The following is a 24,605-nucleotide window of genomic DNA, read 5'->3' on the forward strand; positions in this document are numbered from 1 at the left end:
AAGAGAGATTAAAAAACAAAAACAAAAACAAAAACCCCGAACTCTCTGAAAGCTGTCAGCAAAGACCTTTTATAGGAAAGGTGAGGGAGGGGCGTGGTTAGTTGTTGCAAACTTCTTGGTATCAGATCCTTTGTTCTTGAGGTCAGGTAACGGTGTTCCTGTAAAGCTCCACCAAACAAGATTGGCCTGTATTTCTTATCCTCTGTTCTGACAAGAAAGGGCAAGGTCCCAAGGCACAACTTTGACCCTCTGAGGTCCAGGTCCTGGCTAAGAGAAGGGGGTCCCTGCTCCGGCCAGTTACCCTGTCTGGGGAAGAGGCAGATCTTAGCTGGCGGTGCCCTCAGGGCCAGGTCCACAGACCCTGCCCCGTCGTCATCACTGGGGGAGCAAAGCACCAAGGACCCAACTGGCCCTCGGGCTCCTCAGGCTGCCCAAACGGGGTGGTGGGACGTGTGTGTGCATGTCTGCAGGGTTCTGCAAACCGCGATCCATGCAGACTGCCGCCACCACTAGGTCACGGAGGTGGGGATGAGGGGAGACGTTTGCCGTTGCGTCAAGGCCTGGGCCCCGCCAGTGGGCGGCGGTGGCAAGGGCTCTGGAGCTCTGCAGGACACAGCCCCCAGCCTTCCCCGCCAGGGTCCCCCAGCTCACCCGCCCGCCTAAGGCCAGAGGGCCTGGGGGCGGGGGAGTCCGGGATCCGCCTCTTACCACAGTCTCCGCTGGAGGACCACCACCAGTCATACCGTTAGTCCAGCGGGACCTCTAACTGCCCCGCTCAGGTTTGGCGCTAACAGTCACCCCTAGCGTTCAGGCGGTAACGGTTGCCCGGTAACGGCGCGTGCAAACAGCGGCGTGCCCGCCCCTCCCCTATTACGTGTCCACTTCCTCAAGGTTTGGAGGTGTGTGAACTACATTACCCAGCAGGCGCTGCTCTCCCCGGTGGCTGTGCTCGGCCAAGAAAACAGACATTTCCGCGCGCGTGCGGAACCCGCTGGGCGGGACTTTAGGCGTCCGCTTAGGGGCGGTCGTTTTGGGGTCTGTTGGGTCTCTCCGCCTGATCTGAGGCTCTGGAAAGCTAGTTTGAACTGGGGTGACGAGAGCGGGAAGGCGCGAGAGGAGGCAGGCGCTGCACTGCAGTGAGGCGGGTCTCACGTTCGGGCAGCAGCGCCCGGGGGTGACCCCATTCTGGGTCGGGGACAGGGATGCCTGGGGCCCGACCTGGTCCGCCGCTCCCGGCCCGGCTCCGCCCACAGACTCCGATGGCTGCGGCAGCGGCTAGAGTCCCGGCTCAGGTAAACACTCGTCCTCCGATCTCTCACCGCCCTCACCCCGCCGGACACCAAAGGCCCCACTGATCGTCCCCTGCTCGAGCCCCTGGGTCCAGGTCTGTAGGGAGCTCGTGGGTGGGGGGGGTCCCCATTTCTGCCAGCCAGTATGATGGGGTGTGGGAGAGGGTTACAGGCAGAGGGACCGGCACAATCAAAGACTTCGAACAGTAACCGAACTGAGAGTCTTAAACTTGAGGTTTCTCTCGAGTCTGCACGGAGCAGCTTAAGGGGATGAGTCCCACGTGAAAAGGCAGCCGGAGCAGCTGGGCCTTCATTCTGCGGCCGCTGGTGGCCACGGAGGGTTGTGAAGTGGAGAGACTCAGTCTATGTGTCAAAGTTTTCCAAAGGCTTCTCAGGGAAAAACAGACGGGGGTTGGGGTGATACGAGTGGAGGCTAGGAGACCTGTGAGTAAGTAAGTACAATAGACTAATAGAGAGTTCTGGTGCGGACTGGACCATTGCTGGTGGCAAGAGGGGGGAGGATTGATCAGATTTCTTATGGGCTTTAAACATTGAACAGACAGGATTTCCTGCTGCACCAGATGTGGCTGTGAAAAAGTAGGGAAGGAAGGACGATCCTGTTTTTTGGTTTGCAGGGAGCAGGCTTCAGGGATAAGATTGGGAGTTGGATTTTGGACATGGTAACCCTGAGATGTGCCAGAGTGGAGGTGTCGTGTGGGTAGCTTGCTCACTCACTCATGGGGTTCTGCGGAGGGATCTGCGCTGGAGATATCCAAGGGATGATGGGTGGTGGCCTGGACCAGCGCAAGGGCTGTGGGTCCTATTTAGGAGGGAGAATCAAAGTTTTTACTTCAGATGAGCCTGGAAGGTGGGGCTGCCTCCAGAGGGGTGGAGTCCTGTGCTCCAAAGTGGTTCTGGCTGGTGTGTGCAGGAATGGAGGGTTATAGGGTATAAAGACCAAGGTCTGGGGTGGAGACTGAGATGTTCAGTGGTGTAGATTTGCCACTCCAGGCTCAGCAGGCCCTCATTTCCACTCCTTGTGGAGAAAAAGAATACTCAGCGAGGCTAGTAGAGCGTCTCCTTTGGTGCCTAAATTCCCCCAGCTTTTAGGGCAGGAGGGATGAGCAGCTGCTCCAGTGCAAAGGCCCCTAGCAGGATTCCCTTCAGCAGAGTGTATAGCAGGCAGTTAGGCTGCCAGTAGGACTAGTATCTACTCAATTTTCTCAGGCCCAAGCCCCCAGTTTATTAAATCGTGAGTTTATGAAATAAATACTCATTTAACACTAACTGGTAAAGATACATATATACGTGTGTACATAAATATGTATGTATATACATACACACTTACATAGGCAATTAAAATAACATGGCTTTAACAAGTTAACGGATATAAACACTTAATAATTGGTTGAAATTTCAATATACTGCTAAGCATTCAATTAAATCAAACATCTTCAATATTGTATTTTCTTAGTTAAAAGGCATGTTAAAAAACTGCATTTTAAATACCTACCAGGAAATCTTGACAGAAGCATCACTTATGAGGACAGTAAGAATTGATATTTAGAACTTGTTGCATAGGAATGAGTTTGATGCAGACAATAGCCCCACTGAGTGGACATCATTGTTATCCCCATTTGACAGATCACAACACTGAGGCACAGGGAGGTCGAGTATTTGTCCGAGGTCACACAGCTGGTAAGAGGCATCACTGAGGACTGAGGCCCAGATGGTGTAAGGCACCTTGATTGAGCCTTTGGGGCCCAACATTATTGCCTGCTTCTCACAGCCTTGCTTTTCCGTAGGTTGCTGTGGCTGCAGAATCACTTGCAGACCATGAAGAGGTAAGTGAAAGGTGTCCTCGGTCTTCACCCTTTTCACCTCCCACCTGCATGGGCTCCAGGATTGTAGTGTCTTGGGACTCTACCTGCTACTCTCCCTACCCTGCCATCTGAGATCCCTGGAAGGTGGTCATCCAAGGCCAGGTCCCTGAGTCCAGACCAGGAATTATACGGCTTGGTTTCCATTTCTGGCAACCAGTGGCATGATGCTTAGAAGAAATTCCATTCACAGTGGTCAACATTAGAAGATGCTAGAGGTGAGGCTGAGCTGGGAATGCTCAGGCAACCTTAGGTCTCCATTATGTCTGGTGGAAACAGCAGGAAGCAGGCGTTAGACCTGGAATGGTGGGCTGAAGAGGTGGGCCTCTATTCGGAGGGTGGTGGGAGCCATAGAAGGTTTGGAGCAGAGGAGGGAACTGATCTGACCCAGGCTTAACAAGCATTTTCTGCTGCAGAGTAGAAAGCAGACTGTTGGGTTACAGGGAGACCAGGGAGGAGGCTACTGCAATAGTCCAGGTGAGTGTTGGTAGCTGGACCAGAGTAGTGGCAGTGGAGGTGGGAGACATGTTGGAGCCCGTGTCTGTTTTTTTAAGTAGGTCTGAGCAGACTTTCTGACGTGGAGGGTGGGAGAGAGAAGAGGAAGAGTCGGGTGACTCTGAGATGTTTGGCCTTAGTAGCTAGAAGCAGGGTTAGTACTACCATGTCGAAGTCGGCGGCAAGAGTAATTTTCAGTGGGAATATTAGGAGCTAGGTTCTGGCTGTTGAACTGAGATGCTCCAGAAACCCTTGAGTGGATTCATCCAGTGGATACCTGGACACACACATTTTGAGTTCAGGTGAAGCGTTCAGATTGGATTCACCCCCAATATGGATGGTATGTGGACCAGGATGGAACTGCGATCAGATTTGGCAGGGGGCACCTTCAGGTCCTGTGGCAGTGTGTTAGGTGACAAGGGAGGAGAGTATGGGGCCGAGGACTGGGTCTCTTGCTAGATGGGGTGGTGGGCTTCACAGAAACACATGAGGGAATGTAGTGGCCATGGGGAGGCGTTGTAGGAGTGAGGAGGATCTGACTGGTGGCCGGGGTTTCCTTGGGGAGTGGACATGAGACAAGGCAGTAAGATGACAGCAAACCTGGTGCTATTGCTTATTCACCCAGCTATGGGCTCCCCAGGCTCTTGTTCTTATCCCCACTGTGACCTGGAGGTTAGCACAAGATCACACAGGGTCCTCTGGGACAGCTGTTAGGCCTGATATGAGAGACAGGTGGACCTAGGCTTTTGTTCTTTTTTTTTTTTTTTAATTTTTTGGCCACGCTGCGCGCATGTGGGATCTTAGTTCCCCGACCAGGGATGGAACCCGAACCCCCTGCATTGGAAGCACAGAGTCTTAACCACTGGACCACCAGGGAAGTCCCTGGACCTGGGCTTTGAATAAGTGTCAGAGGAAGCTGAGACTGGTGAGGGGACAGCTTTGCAACACAGAAGTGGAAGAGGGCTGAGTGTACCTGAGATCTGCGCGTCGTTTCGGGTGGCTGACGATGAAGCAAGGATAAGGGCCAAGTAAGGAGGCCTTCAAAGCAGGCCTGGGGGTTGCCCCTGGCAGTTAGTGCCTTTGGAACACTGGGACAGGGTAGGATTCTGATTGCACTTGCCAAGCACCCTCAGGATGCCATGTGCACACTGGCACGTGGTGAGGCCAGGGAGATGCAAGATGTGGTGTAGGGGGTGGTGGTGGCAGTGAGGGGTTGAGGCTGTGAAGGGAGGTGTGGTGTAAAGAACAATGTACAGGGCTTCCCTGGTGGCGCAGTGGTTAAGAATCCGCCTGCCAATGCAGGGGACATGGGTTTGAGCCCTGGTCCGGGAAGATCCCACATGCCGTGGAGCAACTACTGAGCCACAACTACTGAGCCTGCGCTCTAGAGCCCGCAAGCCACAAATACTGAGCCTGTGTTCCACAACTACTGAAGCCCTCTTGCCTAGAGCCTGTGCTCCACAACAGGAGAAGCCAGTGCAATAAGAAGCCCGTGCACCGCAATGAAGAGTAGCCCCCGCTCGCCGCAACTAGAGAAAGCCCGCGTGCAGCAACAAAGACCCAACGCAGCCAAAAATAAAATAAATACATTTATATTTTAAAAAAAGAACGATGTACATGTTGGGAGGGAGTGTCAACTGATGGCCTCAGGCCCTTGGACTGGGGCCTGAGGGGAGAACGGTGACTCAGTTTTGGTTGTGTTTGGGAAGCACAATCTAGAGGATCCCAGGTAAGCTGTCTGGCAGAAGGGTGAGGCTCTGCAGGCCAGCACCAGGGCTCAGATGACACGTGCCCCCCTGCCTGTTGTTGATGAGGGCTGAACACAATGATCGATGGGACGGCCAGCAGAGGGTGGGCATCAATGGCACCAGGGCCTGGGATCTCCTCTGAGGTGGGGAGCTTGTGAGGAGGGTGGATATTTGGGGAGATGCTTAGAGTCCTGGGAAAGGAGGCTGCACATAAACTGAACCATCCCCATCTTGGCAGGGCCAAGTGACATTTGAGGATGTGGCTGTCTACTTCTCACAGGAGGAGTGGGGGCTCCTTGATGAAGCCCAGAGACTCCTGTACCGCAGTGTGATGCTGGAGAACTTCTCACTGATGGCCTCTCTGGGTAAGTTCCTTGCACCCCACAGCTTAGGCGGAGCTCTGCTCTTCCCCTTCTCCAAGGGCAGGTCTGTCCTTCCCAAAGCTGGTCCATGGGTACTGCGTCCTTCCCTGTGTCCTGTAGTAGGTGTTGTGAGTGAAAGCCTGGGCTGGGTACACTACCCCTTCTGTCCCCAAGCTGCTGCTGCCCCAAAGTTGTGCAGGAAAGGGTTTGGGGATCGGGAGTGTTGTAGTCCGACTGATGGATCACACGCTACTGGCCTCTCCCTGGCCTGGTGATGCTGTAGAGATCCATGGCAGTCCTGTGCCCCCAGTTCTGCCCTCTTCCTTTGGCTGACATGGGATCTGCCTGTGCCAGGAATTGAGGTACCAACACGGCCACTGCTTGACTGGGTTGTTCCTGCAAGATCCTTCTCCAAGCTTCCTGTTTGTAATATACAGTCTTCGTCCCTGTGGGCTGCCGTGGAGCGGGTTGCTTTTACCTGCCTGCCTTGTCCCTCCCTTAGGACTTACATGTTCCAGGACCCATGAAGTTACTCAGTTGGAGCAGTGGGGAGAGCCCTTTGTGCCTGCCTGTGGAGTCGTGATCACAGCCACGCCAAGAGGTGCTTGGAGGGAGGAAGTGGGGAAGAGGGAACTCAGGGATGGGTTCAAATCATACCAGGAGTCTCTCCATGGTGCCCTGATGTTTTGGTGTCAAACAAGGGGCCAAGGCTGATTTTCTTCTTTTCTTCCTCAGCTCTGCCCGCTTCTCAGGGCTGCTCTGGTTTCTGACCCAGGGCTGTCCCCCACCCGTCCTCCACTGCTCCCTCTGCAGTGCTCGCCAACAGTAGACCCGTTTTGTGCTCTTTTATGACATGGCCAGGCAGGTGCAGCCACAAGAGGAAACACAGGACAGCCTAAGGAAAAAACCAAAGTTTATTATGCTCACAGGTCCAGAGAGACAGTCACTGCACGCCGAGAGGGGGGTCACATGGAAGGAGTGCGAGGGAGCAGGCTCAATGGAGCAGGGGGGAAGCAGAGGGTGAGGACCTGTTGGCAAGTGTCTCTGTTGGTGGTTGGGGGGAGAATGCAAGAAAAGGCACGAGGGGATTTATTTATTTATTTATTTAGGGCTGCGTTGGGTCTTCATTGCTGCGCGTGGGCTTTCTCTAGTTGCGGCGAGCGGGGGCTGCTCTTTGTTGCGGTGCGTGGGTTTCTCGTTGCGGTGACTTCTCTTGTTGCAGAGCGTGGGCTCTAGGCACATGGGCTTCAGTAGTTGTGGCATATGGGCTCGGTAGTTGTGGCTCGCAGGCTCTAGAGCACAGGCCCAGTAGCTGTGGCGCACGGGCTTAGCTGCTCCGTGGCATGTGGGATCTTCCCAGACCAGGGCTCGAACCTGTGTCCCCTGCATTGGCAGGGGGATTCTTAACCACTACACCACCAGGGAAGTCCCAACACAAGGGGATTTTATTGGTGCATTTAAACGTACTAGGTCACACTCAGGGGAGGACCAGAAGGGCAACTTGTGGCAGGGACCAGCCTCCTCACACTGGTGCCACTGGCGGGGTGCTCACAACCTCTTTGTGGGGATGCTGAGGGAGCAGGAAAACAGGGAGCTTCAAAGGTTGCAATACAGTTGACCCTGTGGTGTCTCATCATCATCAACTCTCATTGGGATGGGTGACGCTTGCCACCTGGGTTGTGGCGATGTTAGAGGTGACAGGAATAGTTTGTTCTTGCCACCAAAGGCAATCTTTGACAAAGGTGACAACTAAGAAGGGTCCTACCAGGTATATAATGAGGGTTTGAAACCCAGGCCGCAGCTAGCACGGCAGGTAGTAGGGGAAAGGCAAGAGAACAGATCAGGCACCTCCGGGTTTAAGGGAGTCTTTTGGAAGCTTTTGGTTATATTACGAAAGATTTTTACCACTTGTCCTAATCCTCGTAGCTTGGCCTGTAGCTGTCCTGAGCCACCTTTCCTGGCTAGTAAACAATCACGAGCCAGTCTGTTATCCATGACCATTTGGGCTCAGAGACTTGTAGGTTTGTTGAATAAGGGCCAAGGTTTCCTGCAGCCTTTGTACGTGATCTGAAAGGGCCACTGAAAGGCGCTGGTTGGCAGACGTGATCTGATCTTGTTTGACAAAGGCTGCTGTACTGGTGCCAAAGCTGGTGTCTCCTGCGGCTATCACAAGTCTGATTAAGATGGGAATAAATAGGGACTTCCCTGGTGGTCCAGTGGTTAAGACTCCACGCTTCTGCTGCTGGGGGCACAGGCCCGATCCCTGGGTGGGGAATTAAGATCCCGCATGCCACACGACATAGCCAAAAAAATAAAAATAAAAAAATAAGATGGGAATACATAATTGCCTGTTCTGCCCAGCGTCCTTGGGTTGATGGAAAAAGGGAGGTACCTGGTGGATAAAGAACTGGAGTGGGGAGGGGACCCGGTCCGGGTCCTGGCAGTAATTGTGGGCTGGGCTGTTTAAATAACTCACGGACAACTTGGTAAATGTATGTTGGGTTCCTTCAAAGGTAAAGGTGAACTGGGGCTGTGACTAAGGGGTCATAGGCCCAGAATAAAATGTACTGGGCCAGATCCACCATGGCCAAGTAGTCACTGGTGCCCTCTTGATGTCTTCAGTTAACTGGATTGTTAGGTGTTGGACCCCTGATGGGGGGAACTTGAGCTTTAAGTTTTCGATAATCAACAGTTAAGTGCCGCTCCTGTTAAGGAGAAATAGCAGGAATAATCTCCCCTTCTTTTAGTAGATCTTGAACAACCAGCCAAAGGCCAGTACCTTGTTTCAGGTGATACTATGGCATGTTTACTACCTTCACCAGCAGGGGCAACTCCACAGGTTCTCACTTTGTGAGAGGGACTTGAGCTTGTTCAGATGTCATACACATCTGTCTCTCATAGGAAAACTCAAAAGCATCAGGGGTCACCATCATGGGCAGCTGTTTGATGAAGATTGTTGACACCTGGTGCAGTTTGTTTGCCATGACTAGTTCTACCAGTATCACCCTGGAGGCAGTAGGGGGCGTCAGCAAGTCGGGAAAGAATGCTAGGTGTGGGGGTGGTTACCCACACACCTACCGCACACCAGGCGGCGGATGTGATACGTCAGAATTTGTGAGTCAGGGTGCGCGGAGCTCTCATGGCACATCTGGAGATAGTTCCATCCGTGGCCTCCCATTTGGTGTGAGATATACCAATAAGGTTAAGCAACAAAGCTCTGTATCGGGATGCAAGCCTGCAAGAACAACTCCTGGACTCTGTGACAAAGAGGGCCTCCTGATTTAGAAACGTGCTCAGGGTTCTCCTTGTCTGAATGCCCAAAATGATAGATCCATTGAACCATTCCAGTTTTTGCAGAGGAGCACATGGGCTTCCTTGACCGTTTCCCATTGGGCATCTCCAGGCCATGAAAATCCAATTCAGTTAACGGCAGGGTTTCTGAGTCCCAAGTGGTGGTAGAGGCTTCAGATTCCTCATCTGAGGCCTTTATAATCCCATCAAAAGTTTTGGTCTCTGTCACACCTACCCTGACGTTTGGGATACCCTCTGTCCTTCCTGAGGTCCTTCAGCCCCAAAATATCAGGTGAGAATTGAACTTGGAGGGCCAAAGTATCTTTAATTATGCATCTTAGCCTCTTTCCAAATGCTGGCAGCTGCCTCATTTCTGGGGCTGAATGTGCACCCATGTTAAATGCTCTCAGTAACCAATCAGCTCCCTTTCCCCACCTCTTTGAATGAAATCTTTAAGAATCATTGGTATTTCTAGTCTTGTGAAATTGCAAGTTTCACCTTATAATTCCTTGTGATCTCCTGTGTTCTTGAGCCGCTGGGTCTGAGACCTTGGATGCTTCCTTTCTGTGGCCCCTCTCATAGGCAGCAGCTTCCCTTTCTAAGGTGACTTCAGCTGGGTCGGGATCCATTCAGGACAGCTCTGGTGGCCAGATCTCCTTTTCCAATCGTTCCTAGACCTTGGGAGCTGAGCAGTAGTTGGCATGTTGATAGGCAGTGGCACTAAGTAGAGCCCAGCAATGTTGCAAAGATGTTTTACTTTTCTTGAATAATTGGCTCACCTCCTCTGGTTATTGGGAGTTGCTGGAATTAAATGTTCCTGCTAAGATCCTGGCCCGTAAGATCTTGAGCCTTATGGGTATTGGGGCCCCCAATACCCATGGGATCAGGAGACAAAGAGTGACAGCAGTGAAGAAGCGGTTGCCAGCACCATCGACCTTCACAGAGTGCCATGGTGGACTTCTCTGAAGGGGATGCAGCATCACTGGTTAGGACTGAGGAGAGGAACATGAGGGAGGTGCGAGGGGATTTCACTGGTGAGTTTAAATGGCCCTGGGTCTCAGTCAGGAGGGTAGGTAAGAGAACTTGTGGCAGGGGCCCACCTTCTCACACTGGTGCACATGGTGGCATAGTTTACAGTTTGTTTGTGGGGCTGTTGAGGCAACAGAATGGGAAGTTTTCCAGGTCACAATACAAGCTCTCACTCCATGTGTCATGAGGTGTACACATATCCTTAATAGTCCTTGAACACCAGCTACTCAGTTGCCTTCAACTTTTCTGGGCCTGGACACACCCTTCTGCACTGTGTTCTTGTGTCACCAGCAGCTGAAGCCCTGCTGAAAGCCATTTGTAGAGGAGTGTGTTGGAGACCCTGCCTTTCCTCCCTGGGCTGCACCCCATCCTGTATCCTTGCTACTCATGAGTCCCCCTGATCTGTGAGGTTGTCAGGTCCTGCACTACACAGCGAGCTCTCCCTCACCCCGCCAGTAATCCCAGGGACTCCATACTGGCTGTCAGACACGTTTGTGAGGGTGCTGCCCCGTCCCGCCAAAGTCTACATACTCTTCATCAGCATTTCTCTGCTTTCAGGTTGTTGGTGTGGAGCGGAGGCTGAGGACGTGGCACCTGAGCCGGGTGTTTATGTAGAGGGGGTGCTCAGAGCAAACCTTCACCAACACCAGAAGCTGAGCTCCGGAGAGAAACCCTCAAGAAGAGAAGAGGGTGAGGAGGGTGGGAAGGTCTCCCCAGCTAGCTCTGGTCTTCCCAAGCATCAGGTGGCTCACAGCAGAGAGGAGCCACATAGGAGCACCGAAAGTGGGGAGGGCTTTCACCCTGGAAAAAGGCATTACAGATGCAGCGAGTGTGGGAAAGCCTTTGGTCAGAAATACTTACTTGTTCAGCACCAGAGACTACACACTGGAGAAAAGCCTTATGAATGCAGCGAATGTGGCAAATTATTTAGCCATAAATCCAACCTTTTTATACACCAAATAGTTCATACTGGTGAAAGGCCTTACGGGTGTAGTGAATGTGGAAAATCTTTTAGTCGCAATGCTGACCTCATTCAACACCGGAGAGTTCACACTGGAGAAAAGCCTTTTAAATGCAGTGAATGTGGAAAAGCCTTCAGGCATAATTCCACACTTGTTCAGCATCACAGAATCCACACTGGAGTGAGGCCTTATGAGTGCAGTGAATGTGGGAAATTCTTTAGCTTTAACTCAAGCCTCATGAAACATCAGAGAGTTCACACTGGAGAAAGGCCTTATAAGTGCAGTGAGTGTGGGAAATTCTATAGCCACAAGTCAAGCCTTATTAATCACTGGCGAGTTCACACTGGAGAAAGGCCTTACGAGTGCAGTGAATGTGGGAAATTCTTTAGCCAAAGCTCTAGCCTCATGCAACACCGAAAAGTTCACACTGGAGAAAAGCCTTTTAAGTGCAATGAATGTGGAAGATTCTTTAGTGAGAATTCTAGCCTCGTTAAACACCAGAGGGTTCACACTGGAGCAAGGCCTTATGAGTGCAGGGAATGTGGGAAATTGTTCCGCCACAGCTCCAGCCTTGTTAAGCATCGGAGGATTCACACTGGAGAAATGCCCTATGAGTGCAGCAGTTGTGGGAAATCGTTTAGCCAGCGTTTCAACCTCATTCAACACCATAAAGTTCACAGTGGAGAAAAGTCTTGAATGCAGCTAATGTGGAAAAGTCTTTAACCAAAGGTCTACTCTGATTCAGCAACAGAAACTTCACAGCTCAAACAGGCCTTATGAATATGGGGACATGAAGAAAGGTTGCAGCCAAAGTCTTAACCCTGTTTGGCACCAGAAAGTTCAGATCAGAGAAAGGCCTTAAGAGTGCAGGGCATGTGCTGTCTCCTGGTCAACCTAACTTAAACATAGAAGCTCTGAGAGCAGCCTTTATGAGTGAGCCAACAATTGAATATCATTCATCCAAACATGCACACTGGAGCAGGATGAGAATTGCTGACATCCTGCCCCTCTTGAGAGGCTAGTCCTCTGCCTGGCAGCTCTAGTGAGAGGGAGCCCTGTGTTCTTGGCTGCCTCAGTCTGGAGTTTTCATCTCTGAGTTCGAAGCAGGGAGAGAGGGTGTGGCCTTGGTTCAGATGTGACTGGCTCTTGCTGTTCATCCTGAGTATTAGATTTCCTTAAATGTTTCTTCATTTGCTGTGTAGCCTTAGGATCATTTCTAGAGGCTTTAGATGGTATTTTTATAATTTTTCACCAGTTTCATTGGGAAGCAGGGCTTGCAGAGCTCCTCACACTGTCATGCTGGAAGTTGATCCAAATATTTAACTTTTTAAGAACTTGCCACCTTGTGTTCTGAATGGTTATGCCATCTCACATTTCCTGGAGTGTATTCGTTTTCCAGTTTCTTCACATCCTTCCTGACCTTTGTATGTAAGACACTGGCCATTCATTTTAGCCATTCTAGTAGGTATGTAGTAGTATTTCACTGTGGTTTTAATTTGCATTTCCCTAATGACTCCCTGTGTATTTGCCATCCATATATCTTTAGTGAATTATCTGTTCAAAGTTTTTTGCCTGCTATTAAGGAATTGTCTTGCAATTTCTTAATATATTCTGGGTGCAAGTTACTCATTTGATATATGCTTTACCAATATTTCCTCACAGTCTGTGGCTTTGGTTTTCATTTCTTAACGTTATCTTTCCTAGAGTAGAATTTCTTAATTTTCATGAAATCCAATTTACCCATTTGTTTTTTATTGATTGTACTTTTGGTATTGTACTCTTTCTCTTATCTTTGCCTGTAAAAAGAGCCTTATCTGAGTATACTATTGGAGTCTTAAGACCCTTTTAAATATCCAGTCTTGGGACTTTCCTGGCAGCACAGTGGTTAAGAATCCACCCGCCTTTAAAAAAAAAAAAAAAGAATCCACCCGCCGATGCAGGGGACACAGATTTGAGCCCTGGTCCGGGTAGATTCCACATGCCGCGGAGCAACTAAGCCCGTGCGCCACAACTATTGAGCCTGCGATCTAGAGCCCATGCTCTAGAGCCCGCAAGCCACAATTACTGAAGCCTGCATGCCTAGAGCCCGTGCTCCACAACAAGAGAAGCCACCGCAATACACAATGAAGAGTAGCCCCTGCTCGCCACAACTAGAGAAAGCCCATGCACAGCAACAAAGACCCAACGCAGCCAAAAATAAATAAATTTTAAAAATAAATAAATATCCAATCTTGTGAAATCTCTGTAAAATTAAATACACATAAAAAACTCAATGTATGTAGAAATGTTTACATATGAACACATTCCCTATCTCTTCTGAGACAGCCTAGAAAGAAGTGGCATTCCAGCAGCTGTGAGCATATTTATTGTCCAGTTATTGGCTTATGAATACGATATTTCAATAAAAAGAATCAGAACTCCTTAGATAAGAGGCTATTTCCAGGTTGGAGCTGGAAAAGTATAACACAAGCATAGGAAATATTCTTGCATTAGAAAGTAAAGTACTTGAAGGGAATTTCCTGGTGATCCAATGGTGAGGACTCAGTGCTCTCACTGCTGTGGCCCAGGTTCAGTCTCTGGTCAGGGAACTAAGATCCCACAAGCTGCGTAGCACGGCCAAAAAAAAAAAAAAAAAAGTACTTGAAGCATAATGTTGATGTATTAGCTTTCTATTGCTGTCCTAACAAATTACCACAAACTTATGGCTTAAACAACACAAATTTATATTATAGTTCTATATGTCATATGCCCACTCAGACCTGGGATGGGCTCACTGTGCTAAACTCAAGTTGTTGGCAGGGTTGTGGTTTTTTTCATGGAGTGGAGGAAATTCTGTTTCCTGCTCATTTGAGTCGTTGGGCAATTTCAGTTCCTTGTGGTTGTAGGGCTGATATTCCTGTTTTCTTGGTGGCTGTCAGCTACCAGGTCATCCCTGGAACATGTAAAAACTCTTAAAGAATATTTAAAGATAAAACAGTACCAATTACACAGAAATTCTTCTAAAACAAGATTCAAACATTTCCCAACTAGTTAAGTGAATGATGCTATTAAAACACTATGGACCGGGCTTCCCTGGTGGCGCAGTGGTTGAGAATCTGCCTGCCAATGCAGGGGACACGGGTTCGAGCCTTGGTCTGGGAAGATCCCACATGCCACGGAGCAACTAGGCCCGTGAGCCACAATTACTGAGCCTGCGCGTCTGGAGCCTGTGCTCCCCAACAAGAGAGGCTGCGACAGTGAAAGGCCCGCGCACCGCGATGAAGAGTGGTCCCCACTTGCCGCAACTAGAGAAAGCCCTCGCACAGAAACGAAGACCTAACAGCCATAAATAAAATAAATAAAAAACAAAACACTATGGACCAACACCCACATGATCATAGATACAACAGAAACCTTAACAAAATTTTAGCACTGAATCCAGCCATATACATATGAAAACACATAAATCATAACCTAGTGCTGTTTATCAGGAATGCAGATGATTTAACAACTGAATCTATAATGTAATCTATATTAATAGACTAAAATAAAAACAATCATCTCAAAGATGTAGTGGAAGAATTTAACAGAATTCAAAACCAGTGAATGATACAAATTCTCAGCAAATTAGGATTAGATGGGAACTTCCTCAACGTGATGTAGGGTATCTATGAAAAAAACAACAGCTAATATATTTGATGGTGAAAGCCTAATGCTTTTGCCCTGATATTGGGAATAATGCAAGTATGTCTATGCTCATCACTTAACATTGTACTAGTGGTCTGTGTTAGTAACATAAAAAAAAAAAAAACACTTCTGAAGATTGTAAAGGTAGAACCAAAACTGTCTATTCATGTAAGACATGATTATGTTGAAAATTACAACTCATTCACCAAAAAGCTACTAGGTCTAATGATTGAGAATGATTGAGTTTAGCAAGGTCCCAGGATAAAAAGGCCAATACACAAAAATTACTTGTGTTTCCATATACTAGCAATGAATGTTTGGAAATTGAAAAGAAGAAATCCGTTACAATACCATCAAAATATGAAGTATTTAGAAATAAATTGAATAAAATATGTTCAAAAACAATAAGAAATTATCAAACACTGCTGGCAAATTCTATAAAACATTTAAAGGGTAAATAATACTAAAATAACATGTCCTTTCAGAAAATAAGAGAAGGATCAAATGCTTTCCAACTTATTTTAAGAGACCAACCTAATTGATATAAAAACGTAATGAGTACAAAAAAATAGTAATTACAGAACTATAGTCCTAATTAATACAGGTGAAAAAAATCCTTAACAAAATATAGAGCAAATTAAATCTAGAAAAAAGTAAAAATAATAAAATATGTATCATTAGATCTTGTCAGAGGAAAATACAGCTGACCGAATACTAGGAAAACAATCACCCCCACAGTGTGTTCTGTAGCCAGAGAGAGCTTGTTACGACCTGAATCAGGGCACCTCCATCAGCTCTAAACCGTCTATGGCTCCCACCACCCTCAGAAGGCCCAGCTCCTCATTTGCCATTTCACGGCTGATTCCTGCCCACCTGCTCTCTGGTCCCAAAAGACATAGAGTAGACTTGTGGTTTCTAGAACATTCTCAGGTCAGTGCCACAACGAAGCATATGCACATGCTAGTTCTTGTGCCTGGCAACACTTACCTCATCCTACTGGGTTCCAGAAATTGGAAGTGCGCCACACAATCCCCGTTTCGATTAAGGCTCATAGGCCAAGAATAACTCACCTCTGAGTACCCCAAACTCCAGGGCAGAGAGAGCGGAGGGCGAAAAAGTCCTAGGACAACAGCATCCTCTATATGGGGGCTCTGGGGCTAATAGAACGAGGGTCCCAATGGCTGGCGGCCCGAAGCCCACCCACTCACCTGTGTCCGACCCGGCTACCTGTTGCCAGTCCACCCTGTGAACTGGGCAGGGACCCAGGCGGGTCCTTCAAGCTTAGTGGACTCCCCAGTCGTCCGGCCCTGGTCGGGGAGTGACCTTGGCTGACCCCGCACTCCAATCCTCAGTTTCCCACGTGTAAAAGGCACACAAGGCCAAGGACGCCGACTCCAGGGACCTGGAGGAAAGAGGATTGGTGCGGAGCCGGAAAAGCACGCCGCCAGGCGGGGGTCACGGCTCGTACAAAGGCGCAGAGGTAGGTCCTAGTCTCTTCTCCCCTCCTTCCTTACTTGATCCCTAAGAGCCGCCTGGGAAGCAGGATCGGGTCTCCACCGACGAGGCACGCTGACCCCACAAGAGCCTCTGTGACATCATCGGAAATCCCGCCTCCACCTCCCCAGGAGGCAACGCTTCTTTCCTGGGTAGTCATTGGATGAGCGCCCTTCGTGCACACACAAGCACAGCCTTCCGGGTAATGTAGTTTCTGTCCTACCTCCCGCCAGGTAAGGATAGGCCCTTCCCATTCTCCATGGCAAAGGCCAAACAGCCCTGCGAGGGACCCTGAGAAATAATGCTCTGCGGTTCCAAAGACAGGGACCACGCCAGGGTTTTGTGGCCACGTTGGGCGAAGCCCCATCCTGAAATGTATCTAACTGGAGACCTCTGCCTGTGCAGCCTTAGGCAAACCTCAACCTGTCAGAACCTCAGGAAGAATATATAATTAAAAAACAAAACGAGGGACTTCCCTGGTGGCACAGTGGCTAAGAATCCACCTGCAGGGGACAGGGATTCAATCCCTGGTCTGGGAAGATCCCACATGCCTCGGAGCAACTAACCAGGTGCGCCACAACTACTGAGCCTGCGCTCTAGAGCCCGCTCTAATTCAGTTGTTCCCAAACCAGCAGTAGCATCAGTATCATCAGGGAATTTGCTAATATTGCCAGTACAAGGGTCCCACCCCACCATCAGTCCATAGGTAGCCTGAAACTGCAGTTCCCAAGAGGGCACTAAATCCTGAGCAAGTGTGAGAACTGAAACCACTAATACCCAAGGGGATATCCCACTGGAGGAGCAAAAATTAGAATACATAATTTCATGATCACTTCTGCCCATATTCCATTGCCCCAAGCTCATTTACATGGCCCATACAAGGGAAGCAGGGCATCCATAAAGAGAAAATTCGATAGGAGAGCATCTACCCAGTTTCTAACACAATCCACCAGTTTAGTCACCGGATAATCCATTTTATTATTATTCTTACACATTCAGCACTATTTATTACTTTGGGGGTGATAACCCCAAACCCCATTCCTCCATGTTAATGTTAGTATTTCTGTTAATAATCTAAACTAAGACCAGAAGGCTATAAACAAAGTAAGTTGCCACTCACTCCCAATATAATTATGGTTCTGGAATACAGTGGAAGGAACTATTCGAGGACCTGAGGAAGAAAAAAACCTGCCAATCTAGATTTCCATACACAGCAAAGCTGTCTTTCAAGAAAGAGTATGACTATTTTGAGCCCCAAATGGGAAATTTAATGGAAGATTAGCAGTCATAAAATGAAATCCTAAAGTTTATATTGAAGAATTTGGAAACTGATCCCAGATGAAAGATCTGCAATAGAGGATCCAAGAGGGGAATGCATATGTGGATGGATACAACTGCTCAGGATTTGTATTAAACAGTAATAACACTTCCTTTTGGAGTTACAATAATGGAATTAACACAAAGTCTCAACACATATACTGAGATAGGATGTATTGGTTAATGTTCCAAGTCCCTTATATAGCCTGGGAAGAGGAAAAAGTATGTATAACTCTGTACTCTTTAAATAAGTGCTTGTAAATCTCAGCTTAGACAATAACAAACAGAATTAGAGTATATGCTTTCCAAACTAAAATAAAGAAAATCTGTAAGTAATAGAAAGTTTTTTTTGGTGTGGAGGGGGGCAGGCATAGAAAGAACAAGTGACACAAAGAAATCCGAAAAATAAGAGGACATATTTAAACCCAAATTATGTATATCAACTATTACATTAAATAAACATGGAATAAATTAAATTAGCAGTAAGTACTTTTTGATGGCTCAAAATTCCCTTCACAAGGGATTTTCAAGGGGAGGTTTAAATGTCCATTCAAAGCACAACTAATATTCCATGGCATCCTCAGCCACACCATCTCCACCAGTGAAAAAAAAAACAAGGGGCAGGGAAAACTCTTGGCTTTGCCTGACGGGGAACCAAGACCTTATGCAGAATGTCACTAGAGCCCATTATCAAGCTTCTTAAGAACTAAAATCTGCTGAGATGCCATCAGGAACTGCAGTATATTTGTACTAGAAATCCCATCAGCACATCTTCTGGTGAGGAAGGAATAGGATAAGCCAAAGGAGTAACATATGAGTTACAATAGCTGACTTTTAAGCATATACACATACCCAACACTGTGACAGGCACTTTACAACACTATCCTTTAACCTGCACAACCTGGTAAAGTGGGATGGCCAACACACTTGTTTCGTAAATAATGAAAATGAGGGTTCAAATGGTTATTCGATCTCCCAGTATACAGGAGAGGAAACCAAGAACCCAAAAGGTCCCTGAGTGGCCCTGAGTAATGGCCACCAGTAAGTAGCACAGTTGAGAATAGTGCCTGAAGTGATTCAAGTCTCATCACTGCTCTACGCACCCTCCTGCCTACAGTCATCTAATCTGGGCAGGGCCAGGGCACCTCCTTGGTCAGAGAAATAAGGTCACGGAAAATTCAACTGCCCATACTACCATCATGGGGACAAGGAATCATCCTGCCTTTTCTGTGTCCCAGAAAGGGACCTTCAGCTTCACTTGCTCACTCAACACACTTGTTAGGTGCTGCTCAAGAAAATGGAACACAAGGCCAAGCCATGACTCACGTTTCCCATGAATGCAGAGGGCTCTCTCTTGAGGACTGAGGGGGAAAAGTCATTCCCTGGGGCTCACCCCAGCATCCAAATGATGCACATGTAATGTCAGCTCTGCCTCTTAACGTGTCCCAGGTCATCCTCATCCCATCATCTCCAATGCCACCATCCTGGGCCAGTCCACTGTCAACATACTCCTGGACTTCAGTGGCCTCTTTCCTCTCTCCCACATCAGTTTTTGATTCTCCTCATTCCCCACAGAGCAGCCAAAGGGAGATTTAGAGACAAATCCTGCTGAATCCCTTCCTGAGCCTCCCAGAGCAGTTGCAATAAAATCCACATTTCTCATGATGTGTGTTGGGCCCTGCACCCTCCATCTCACTGCCCACTTGTCTCCCTTGGACACACTGGTCTTCAGCTATTTCCCCCAACAATTCCGGCTCTTGCCTGCCTCAGGATCTTGGTACATGTTGTTCCCTTTGCAAGGAGTGCTCTTCTCCATCTTCAAACATGGCTGGGGCTCTTCCATCCCTCATGGGTCTGCACGATATCATCCTTGTATACCATCTGTTCCTCTTCCCATGCTTTACAGTTTAACATACATCTTTCCACTTTTACAGACACGAAGAGAGGCTTGTGAGGAAGCAACGTGACCAAGGTTATCCAGCTGGTGATGGGCACAGCTCAGGAGCATTGGAATCCCAATTGTCCCCAGAGTCCAAGCTTGTAGCCAGCCACTAGACCACTCTTCCTGATCACATCTGTCCTCCATGCCTAAGTCTTAAATTTATTTATTTTATTTATTTATTTTTGGCTGTGTTGTCTTCGTTGCTGCATGTAGGCTTTCCCTAGTTGTGGCAAGCAGGGGCTACTCTTCATTGCGGTACGCTGACTTCTCATTGCGGTGGCTTCTCTTGTTGCAGAGCACAGGCTGTAGGTGCGGGCTTCAGTAGTTGTGGCATGCGGGCTCAGTAATTGTGGCTCATGGGCTCTAGAGTGCAGGCTCAGTAGCTGTGGCACATGGGCTTAGTTGCTCCACGGCATGTGGGATCTTCCTGGACCAGGGCTCAAACCCATGTCCCCTGCATTGGCAGGCGGATTCTTAACCACTGAGCCACCAGGGGAGCCCCTTCATACCTAAGTTTTGACCTTGTTCTTCATTATGCTGGATGGGGATCATAAGCATGTTACTGTCATGGCAACAGAGTTGATATACCTCACCTGTGTGTTATCATGTGTATTTCCCATTCTAAACAGCAAGACCCATGTCTCAATCACCGATGTGTCTCCATGACCCAGGACCCAGGACACTGTGTGAGGTAATGGGGATAAAGGATGGGGTTCTCATGACTCCTGCCCATCATACTAGCAAGAACACAGCAGGCCCCTCTGTACACAGAAAATTAGATGGGGAGACACAGGCCATTAGGGAAGGGGGTCCTTCATCCACTGGAATGCATACCACTCCTGCTCTGGGACAAATAGTTCCAGGTCTCTGTATGGGCCACGTCATAGCAAAGAGCTTTCAGGTGTGGAAAGAAGGTCCCTCTGCTGAGAACCAAGTCATGTTTTGGGAGAGACTAGCCTCCATTTCTGCAGTGCAAGGGCTCAGCTCTAGCTAAAGGTAACACCCCAGTCAAGCAAGAACTGAGCATGTGAGGGAGACCAGGGCTTCTCTTGGGTATGAACTCTCATATGCCAAGGAACATTTTTCCTCTGGCCAAACTATTTGCCACAATAGTTACTTTAGAAAAATCTGTCCCCAGTATGAGATCTCTGATGTTGTCTGAGCTCTGCCTTCTGGTAAAAGGCCTTTCCACACCTATTACACTCGTAGGATTTCACCCCACTATGAATCTTTTGATGGGTGGTGAGGATTGAGCTGTAGCTGTAGATCTTTCCACACTCACTGCACTCATAAGGCTTCTCCCTAGAGTGACACCTCATGTGTCGAGTTACAGAAGAGCTGTCACTAAACGCTTTCCCACATTCTTTGCACTCAAAGGGTTTCTCTCCAGCGTGGGTTCTCTTACGCCAAATGAAATCAGACTGGTGGGCGAAGGCCCTTCCGCATTCACCGCACACATAGGGCTTCTCTCCACTGTGAATCCGCTGGTGCTCCATGAGGTGTGACCTGCGGCTGAAGGCTTTCCCACACTCGAGGCACACAAAGGGTTTCTCTCCACTGTGAATCCGCTGGTGCTCCGTGAGGTGTGACCTGCGGCTGAAGGCTTTCCCACACTCGACGCACCCATAGCGTTTCTCCCCAATGTGAATGCTGTAGTGTCCAGTGAGCTAAAAATGTGGGCTTCCCACATTTTTTGCATTTATAGGGTTGTACTCTAGTGTGAATTCACTGATGTCGAACAAGGAAGTGATTCTTGACAAACCCTTTCCCACATGCTTTGCATCTGTAGGCATTCTTCCCTCCATGAAACAACGGGTCTTCCCTTGATCCACGTGACTCACACTCATGAGAAGCATTTGCTGTAGACACTCTATCCTGTAAATCTTTTGAACACAGACTGTCACGTATTTCCAAATCACCACAGTCAGGGTTCACCTTTCCAGGGAGGGTTTTCTTGTGAAGGACTGTTCCTGTCCTCACGTGCCCTCCCTGCTTTTCTGATACTCCTTCTGGTTTCCTGGCTTGCCCCAAAGTAGAAACACTGAAGCCTTCCTGAGTCAGTGACGTTTGGACTAAGCATCCATCAAACAAGGCTGGCTGAGAAGCAGTAGTCTCTGTGGTCTTGGTTTTTGCTTTGTCACCTGAAGGGAATCCAATACACAAAAGACACATATTAGCAATACCAACACAGAAGAAATAAAAATCACCAAGCCAGCAGGAAAAGGAAGATGGAGATGTGCCCCTGATACCTGACACCAGCTGGGTTTTCACATTTCTGAAACTCAGGGTTTTGTTTTGTTTTTTGCTAGTCCTTGGATTCGTGACACCTTTAAAGGGACAGCCTCAAGGAGAATTTGGGGCAGGGGCCAGAGAAGGTAGAGTGGAGTCCCCTCCTCACTGTCCAAGGAGAGGGTAATGATGATACTGTGTGTGCTGTATTTGTTCTAAGAAAGGACGTCACGTGGTGCTACAAGAACACTGAAAAGGGGGCATCTAACCCAGCCCAGATGAGAAAAAGATATCAGGGGAGGATTCCCAGAAGAGGTGTCTTGAGGTCTGAGTCCTAAATAACTAGGAGTAGTTACCAGATACAGACACAGAAAGTAAGAAGGCATCACAGCCAAAGGAGACAGAGTGTACAAAGGTGCAGAGTCTAGAGAGAATACTGGATGTCCAGGAAACTGTAGGGCATGCGAGGATGGTGGAGGTATAGACAGAGATACAGCAGAGGTGGCATAGCAGATTAGTGGGAAAAGAAGGGACTATACAAAATATGCAGCTAAAAAACTGATTTCCCAGATGAGGAAAAAAGTTCTTGCATTTCCACTTCACACCACACAGAAAGTTAATTCCAGATTCGTTACAACTTAAATGGCAGAAGCCAAATTTCAAAATATTTTCATAAGCAATAGAAAAATAGAATATCTTTTTTACTTTGGTGTAGGAAAAGATTTCCTAGCAAGACATGAAAAGCAGAAATCATAAAACAAAAGATAAATTGACATGACTAAACAAAATATGAATTTCTTTTCACCAAAAGATACTTTAAAGAAAATAAAAATGCAAGCTTAATGCTAGTAGAAAACAACTGCAGCACATATGATGGGTAAAAGATTAGTGTCAGGAATATGTAAAAAATCTGATAAATCTAAAAGAGGAGAGCAACCATCTTAATAGAAAGTTGTGGCAAAAAAATTCATAAACTGACATTAGTAAAAGACAACACACATGTGGCCACTAAACAAACAAAGAGTTGCTCAACTTTCTTAATAATGAAGGGCTGCAAAACAAACTACGCTGAGATACTCTTACATCCACTTGACTGGCAACAATTAAGGAGCCTGGCAATATCAGATATTGGAGAGGATATGGGCCAATGAAATCGCTCAGACATTGGAAGTGAAAATTATTATATACACTTTCAGAAAACAACTGGATAGGACTTCCCTGGTGGCCCAGTGGTTAAGACTCCACGCTTCCAATGCAAGGGGCATGGGTTCAATCCCTGGTCTGGGAACTAAGATCCCACATGCTGTGCAGTGCGACCAAAAAACAAAAAAAGAAAAAGAAAACAACTGGGTATCATCTTAATGTTCCAGGTACCTAGTTATCCAAAATTCCACTCCTAGGAACAATATCAGGAGAAACTCCTGGGTGTACCTGGTGGCGCAGCAGTTAAGAACCCACCTGCCAATGCAGGGGACACGGGTTCGAGCCCTGGTCCGGGAAGATCCCACATGCTGCGGAGCAACTAAGCCCGTGTGCCACAACTACTGAGCCCGGGTGCCACAACTACTGAAGCCCGTGCACCTAGAGCCTGTGCTCCACAACGAGAAGCCACCGCAATGAGAAGCCTGTGCACCACAACAAAGAGAAACCTCCACTCACTGCAACTAGAGAAAGCCTGCATGCAGCAATGAAGACCCAATGCAGTCAAAAATAAAATAAATAAATTTATTTTAAAAAAAGAGAGAAACTCCTGCACATGTGCACAAGGACACACGTGGAAGAATTTTCACAGCAGCATTGTTTGTAAGAGTGAAAAACTGGGAAAAAGTAAATGTCCAAGAGAATGAATATTCTGTGGTATATTCATGCAACAGCATATTTTACAGCTGAAGAACATGAGTGAACTACAACTATATGTATGATAAATATTAGTAACATAACACTGAATAAAAAAGCCAGCTCAGATGGCTAGAGAATACTCCTCTTATAAAGTTTGAGGAAAAAAAAAAAACGACACAATATATTGCCTAGCTATACGCACATATATACACACAGGTATGATAAAACAATTTTAAAAACTAATGGATTGGCAAATTCAGGAGGTGGACTTTGGGAGCAGGATATATTAATTTTTCCCCTTTTCCTTTTTTAGTGAGTGTATACGTGTATGCTTCTGGGTGAGATTTTGTCTGTATAGCTTTGCTTTCACCATTAGTCCTAGGGTTAGGTCCATCCGTTTTTTTTTTGTTTGTTTACTTAAAAAAAATTTTTTTTCCTAATAAATGTTTTCTTAATAATTTTTTCCTTATTTTCTATTTTTAAAAAAATTTAAAAAAAATTTTTAATGAGTTTTTTCATATTTTTTATTTTAAAAAATTAAAAAATTTTTTTCTTAATAAATTTTTTTATTTTTATTATAAAAAATTTATAAATCTATTTTTAAAAATTAAAAAAAATTTTTTCTTAATAAATTTATTCTTAATATTTTTTTTCTTATTTTTTACTATAATAGCTTTATTTTATTTTATTTGATCCTCTTTCTTTCTATTTTTTCTCCCTTTTATTCTGAGCCGTGTGGATGAAAGGCTCTTGGTGCTCCAGCCAGGCATCAGGGCTGTGCCTCTGAGGTGGGAGAGCCAACTTCAGGACACTGGTCCACAAGAGACCTCCCAGCTCCACGTAATACCAAATGGCGAAAATCTCTCAGAGATCTCCATCTCAACATCAAGACCCAGCTTCACTCAACAACCAGCAAGCTACAGTGCTGGACACCCTATGCCAAACAACTAGCAAGACAGGAATACAGCCCCTTCCATTAGCAGAGAGGCTACCTAAAATCATAATAAGGCCACAGACACCCCAAAACACACCACCAGACGTGGACGTGCCCACCAGAAAGAC

The 24,605-nt window shown here is 47.4% G+C and overlaps 2 protein-coding genes across 9 annotated transcripts in view; one reads left to right on the plus strand and one right to left on the minus strand.

Moving 5' to 3' along the window:
* Positions 1–980: 980 nt before the first annotated feature.
* LOC309617284 (zinc finger protein 419-like) lies at positions 981–24,490 on the plus strand. 4 transcript variants are annotated; one of them, XM_082369377.1, is made up of 6 exons: positions 981–1,292; positions 3,095–3,133; positions 5,651–5,777; positions 6,277–6,375; positions 10,653–10,784; positions 23,105–24,490. In XM_082369377.1, exons 1-6 carry the CDS (start codon positions 1,203–1,205, stop codon positions 23,152–23,154), a joined length of 537 nt encoding a protein of 178 aa, XP_082225503.1. In that variant the 5' UTR covers positions 981–1,202; the 3' UTR covers positions 23,155–24,490. The 4 variants fall into 4 exon arrangements, with proteins under 4 accessions (XP_082225503.1, XP_082225501.1, XP_082225500.1 ...); XM_082369375.1 differs by lacking the exon at positions 23,105–24,490 and adding an exon at positions 3,586–3,646 and having other exon boundaries at positions 10,653–12,786; XM_082369374.1 differs by lacking the exon at positions 23,105–24,490 and having other exon boundaries at positions 10,653–12,786.
* The window catches only part of LOC309617261 (zinc finger protein 550-like), a 148,315-nt gene continuing 140,879 nt past the window's right edge, over positions 17,170–24,605 (minus strand). For all 5 annotated transcript variants that reach the window (XR_014237860.1, XR_014237861.1, XR_014237862.1 and 2 more), the window contains one exon: positions 17,170–21,616. The gene's annotated coding sequence lies outside the window, so the exon portion shown is untranslated. The remainder of the gene's footprint in view (positions 21,617–24,605) is intronic.

Source organism: Balaenoptera borealis (assembly GCF_965194805.1).
Source record: "Balaenoptera borealis genome assembly, chromosome: 19".
Taxonomy (NCBI): domain Eukaryota; kingdom Metazoa; phylum Chordata; class Mammalia; order Artiodactyla; family Balaenopteridae; genus Balaenoptera; species Balaenoptera borealis.

Bases quoted from the DNA above. Each gene is read 5' to 3' on its own strand.
- LOC309617284 (XM_082369374.1), top strand. From the start codon at position 1,203: ATGCCTGGGGCCCGACCTGGTCCGCCGCTCCCGGCCCGGCTCCGCCCA. The intron at 1,293-3,094 runs GTAAACACTCGT...GCTTTTCCGTAG, and splicing joins CGGCTAGAGTCCCGGCTCAG to GTTGCTGTGGCTGCAGAATC. The intron at 5,778-6,276 runs GTAAGTTCCTTG...TCCCTCCCTTAG, and splicing joins CTCACTGATGGCCTCTCTGG to GACTTACATGTTCCAGGACC.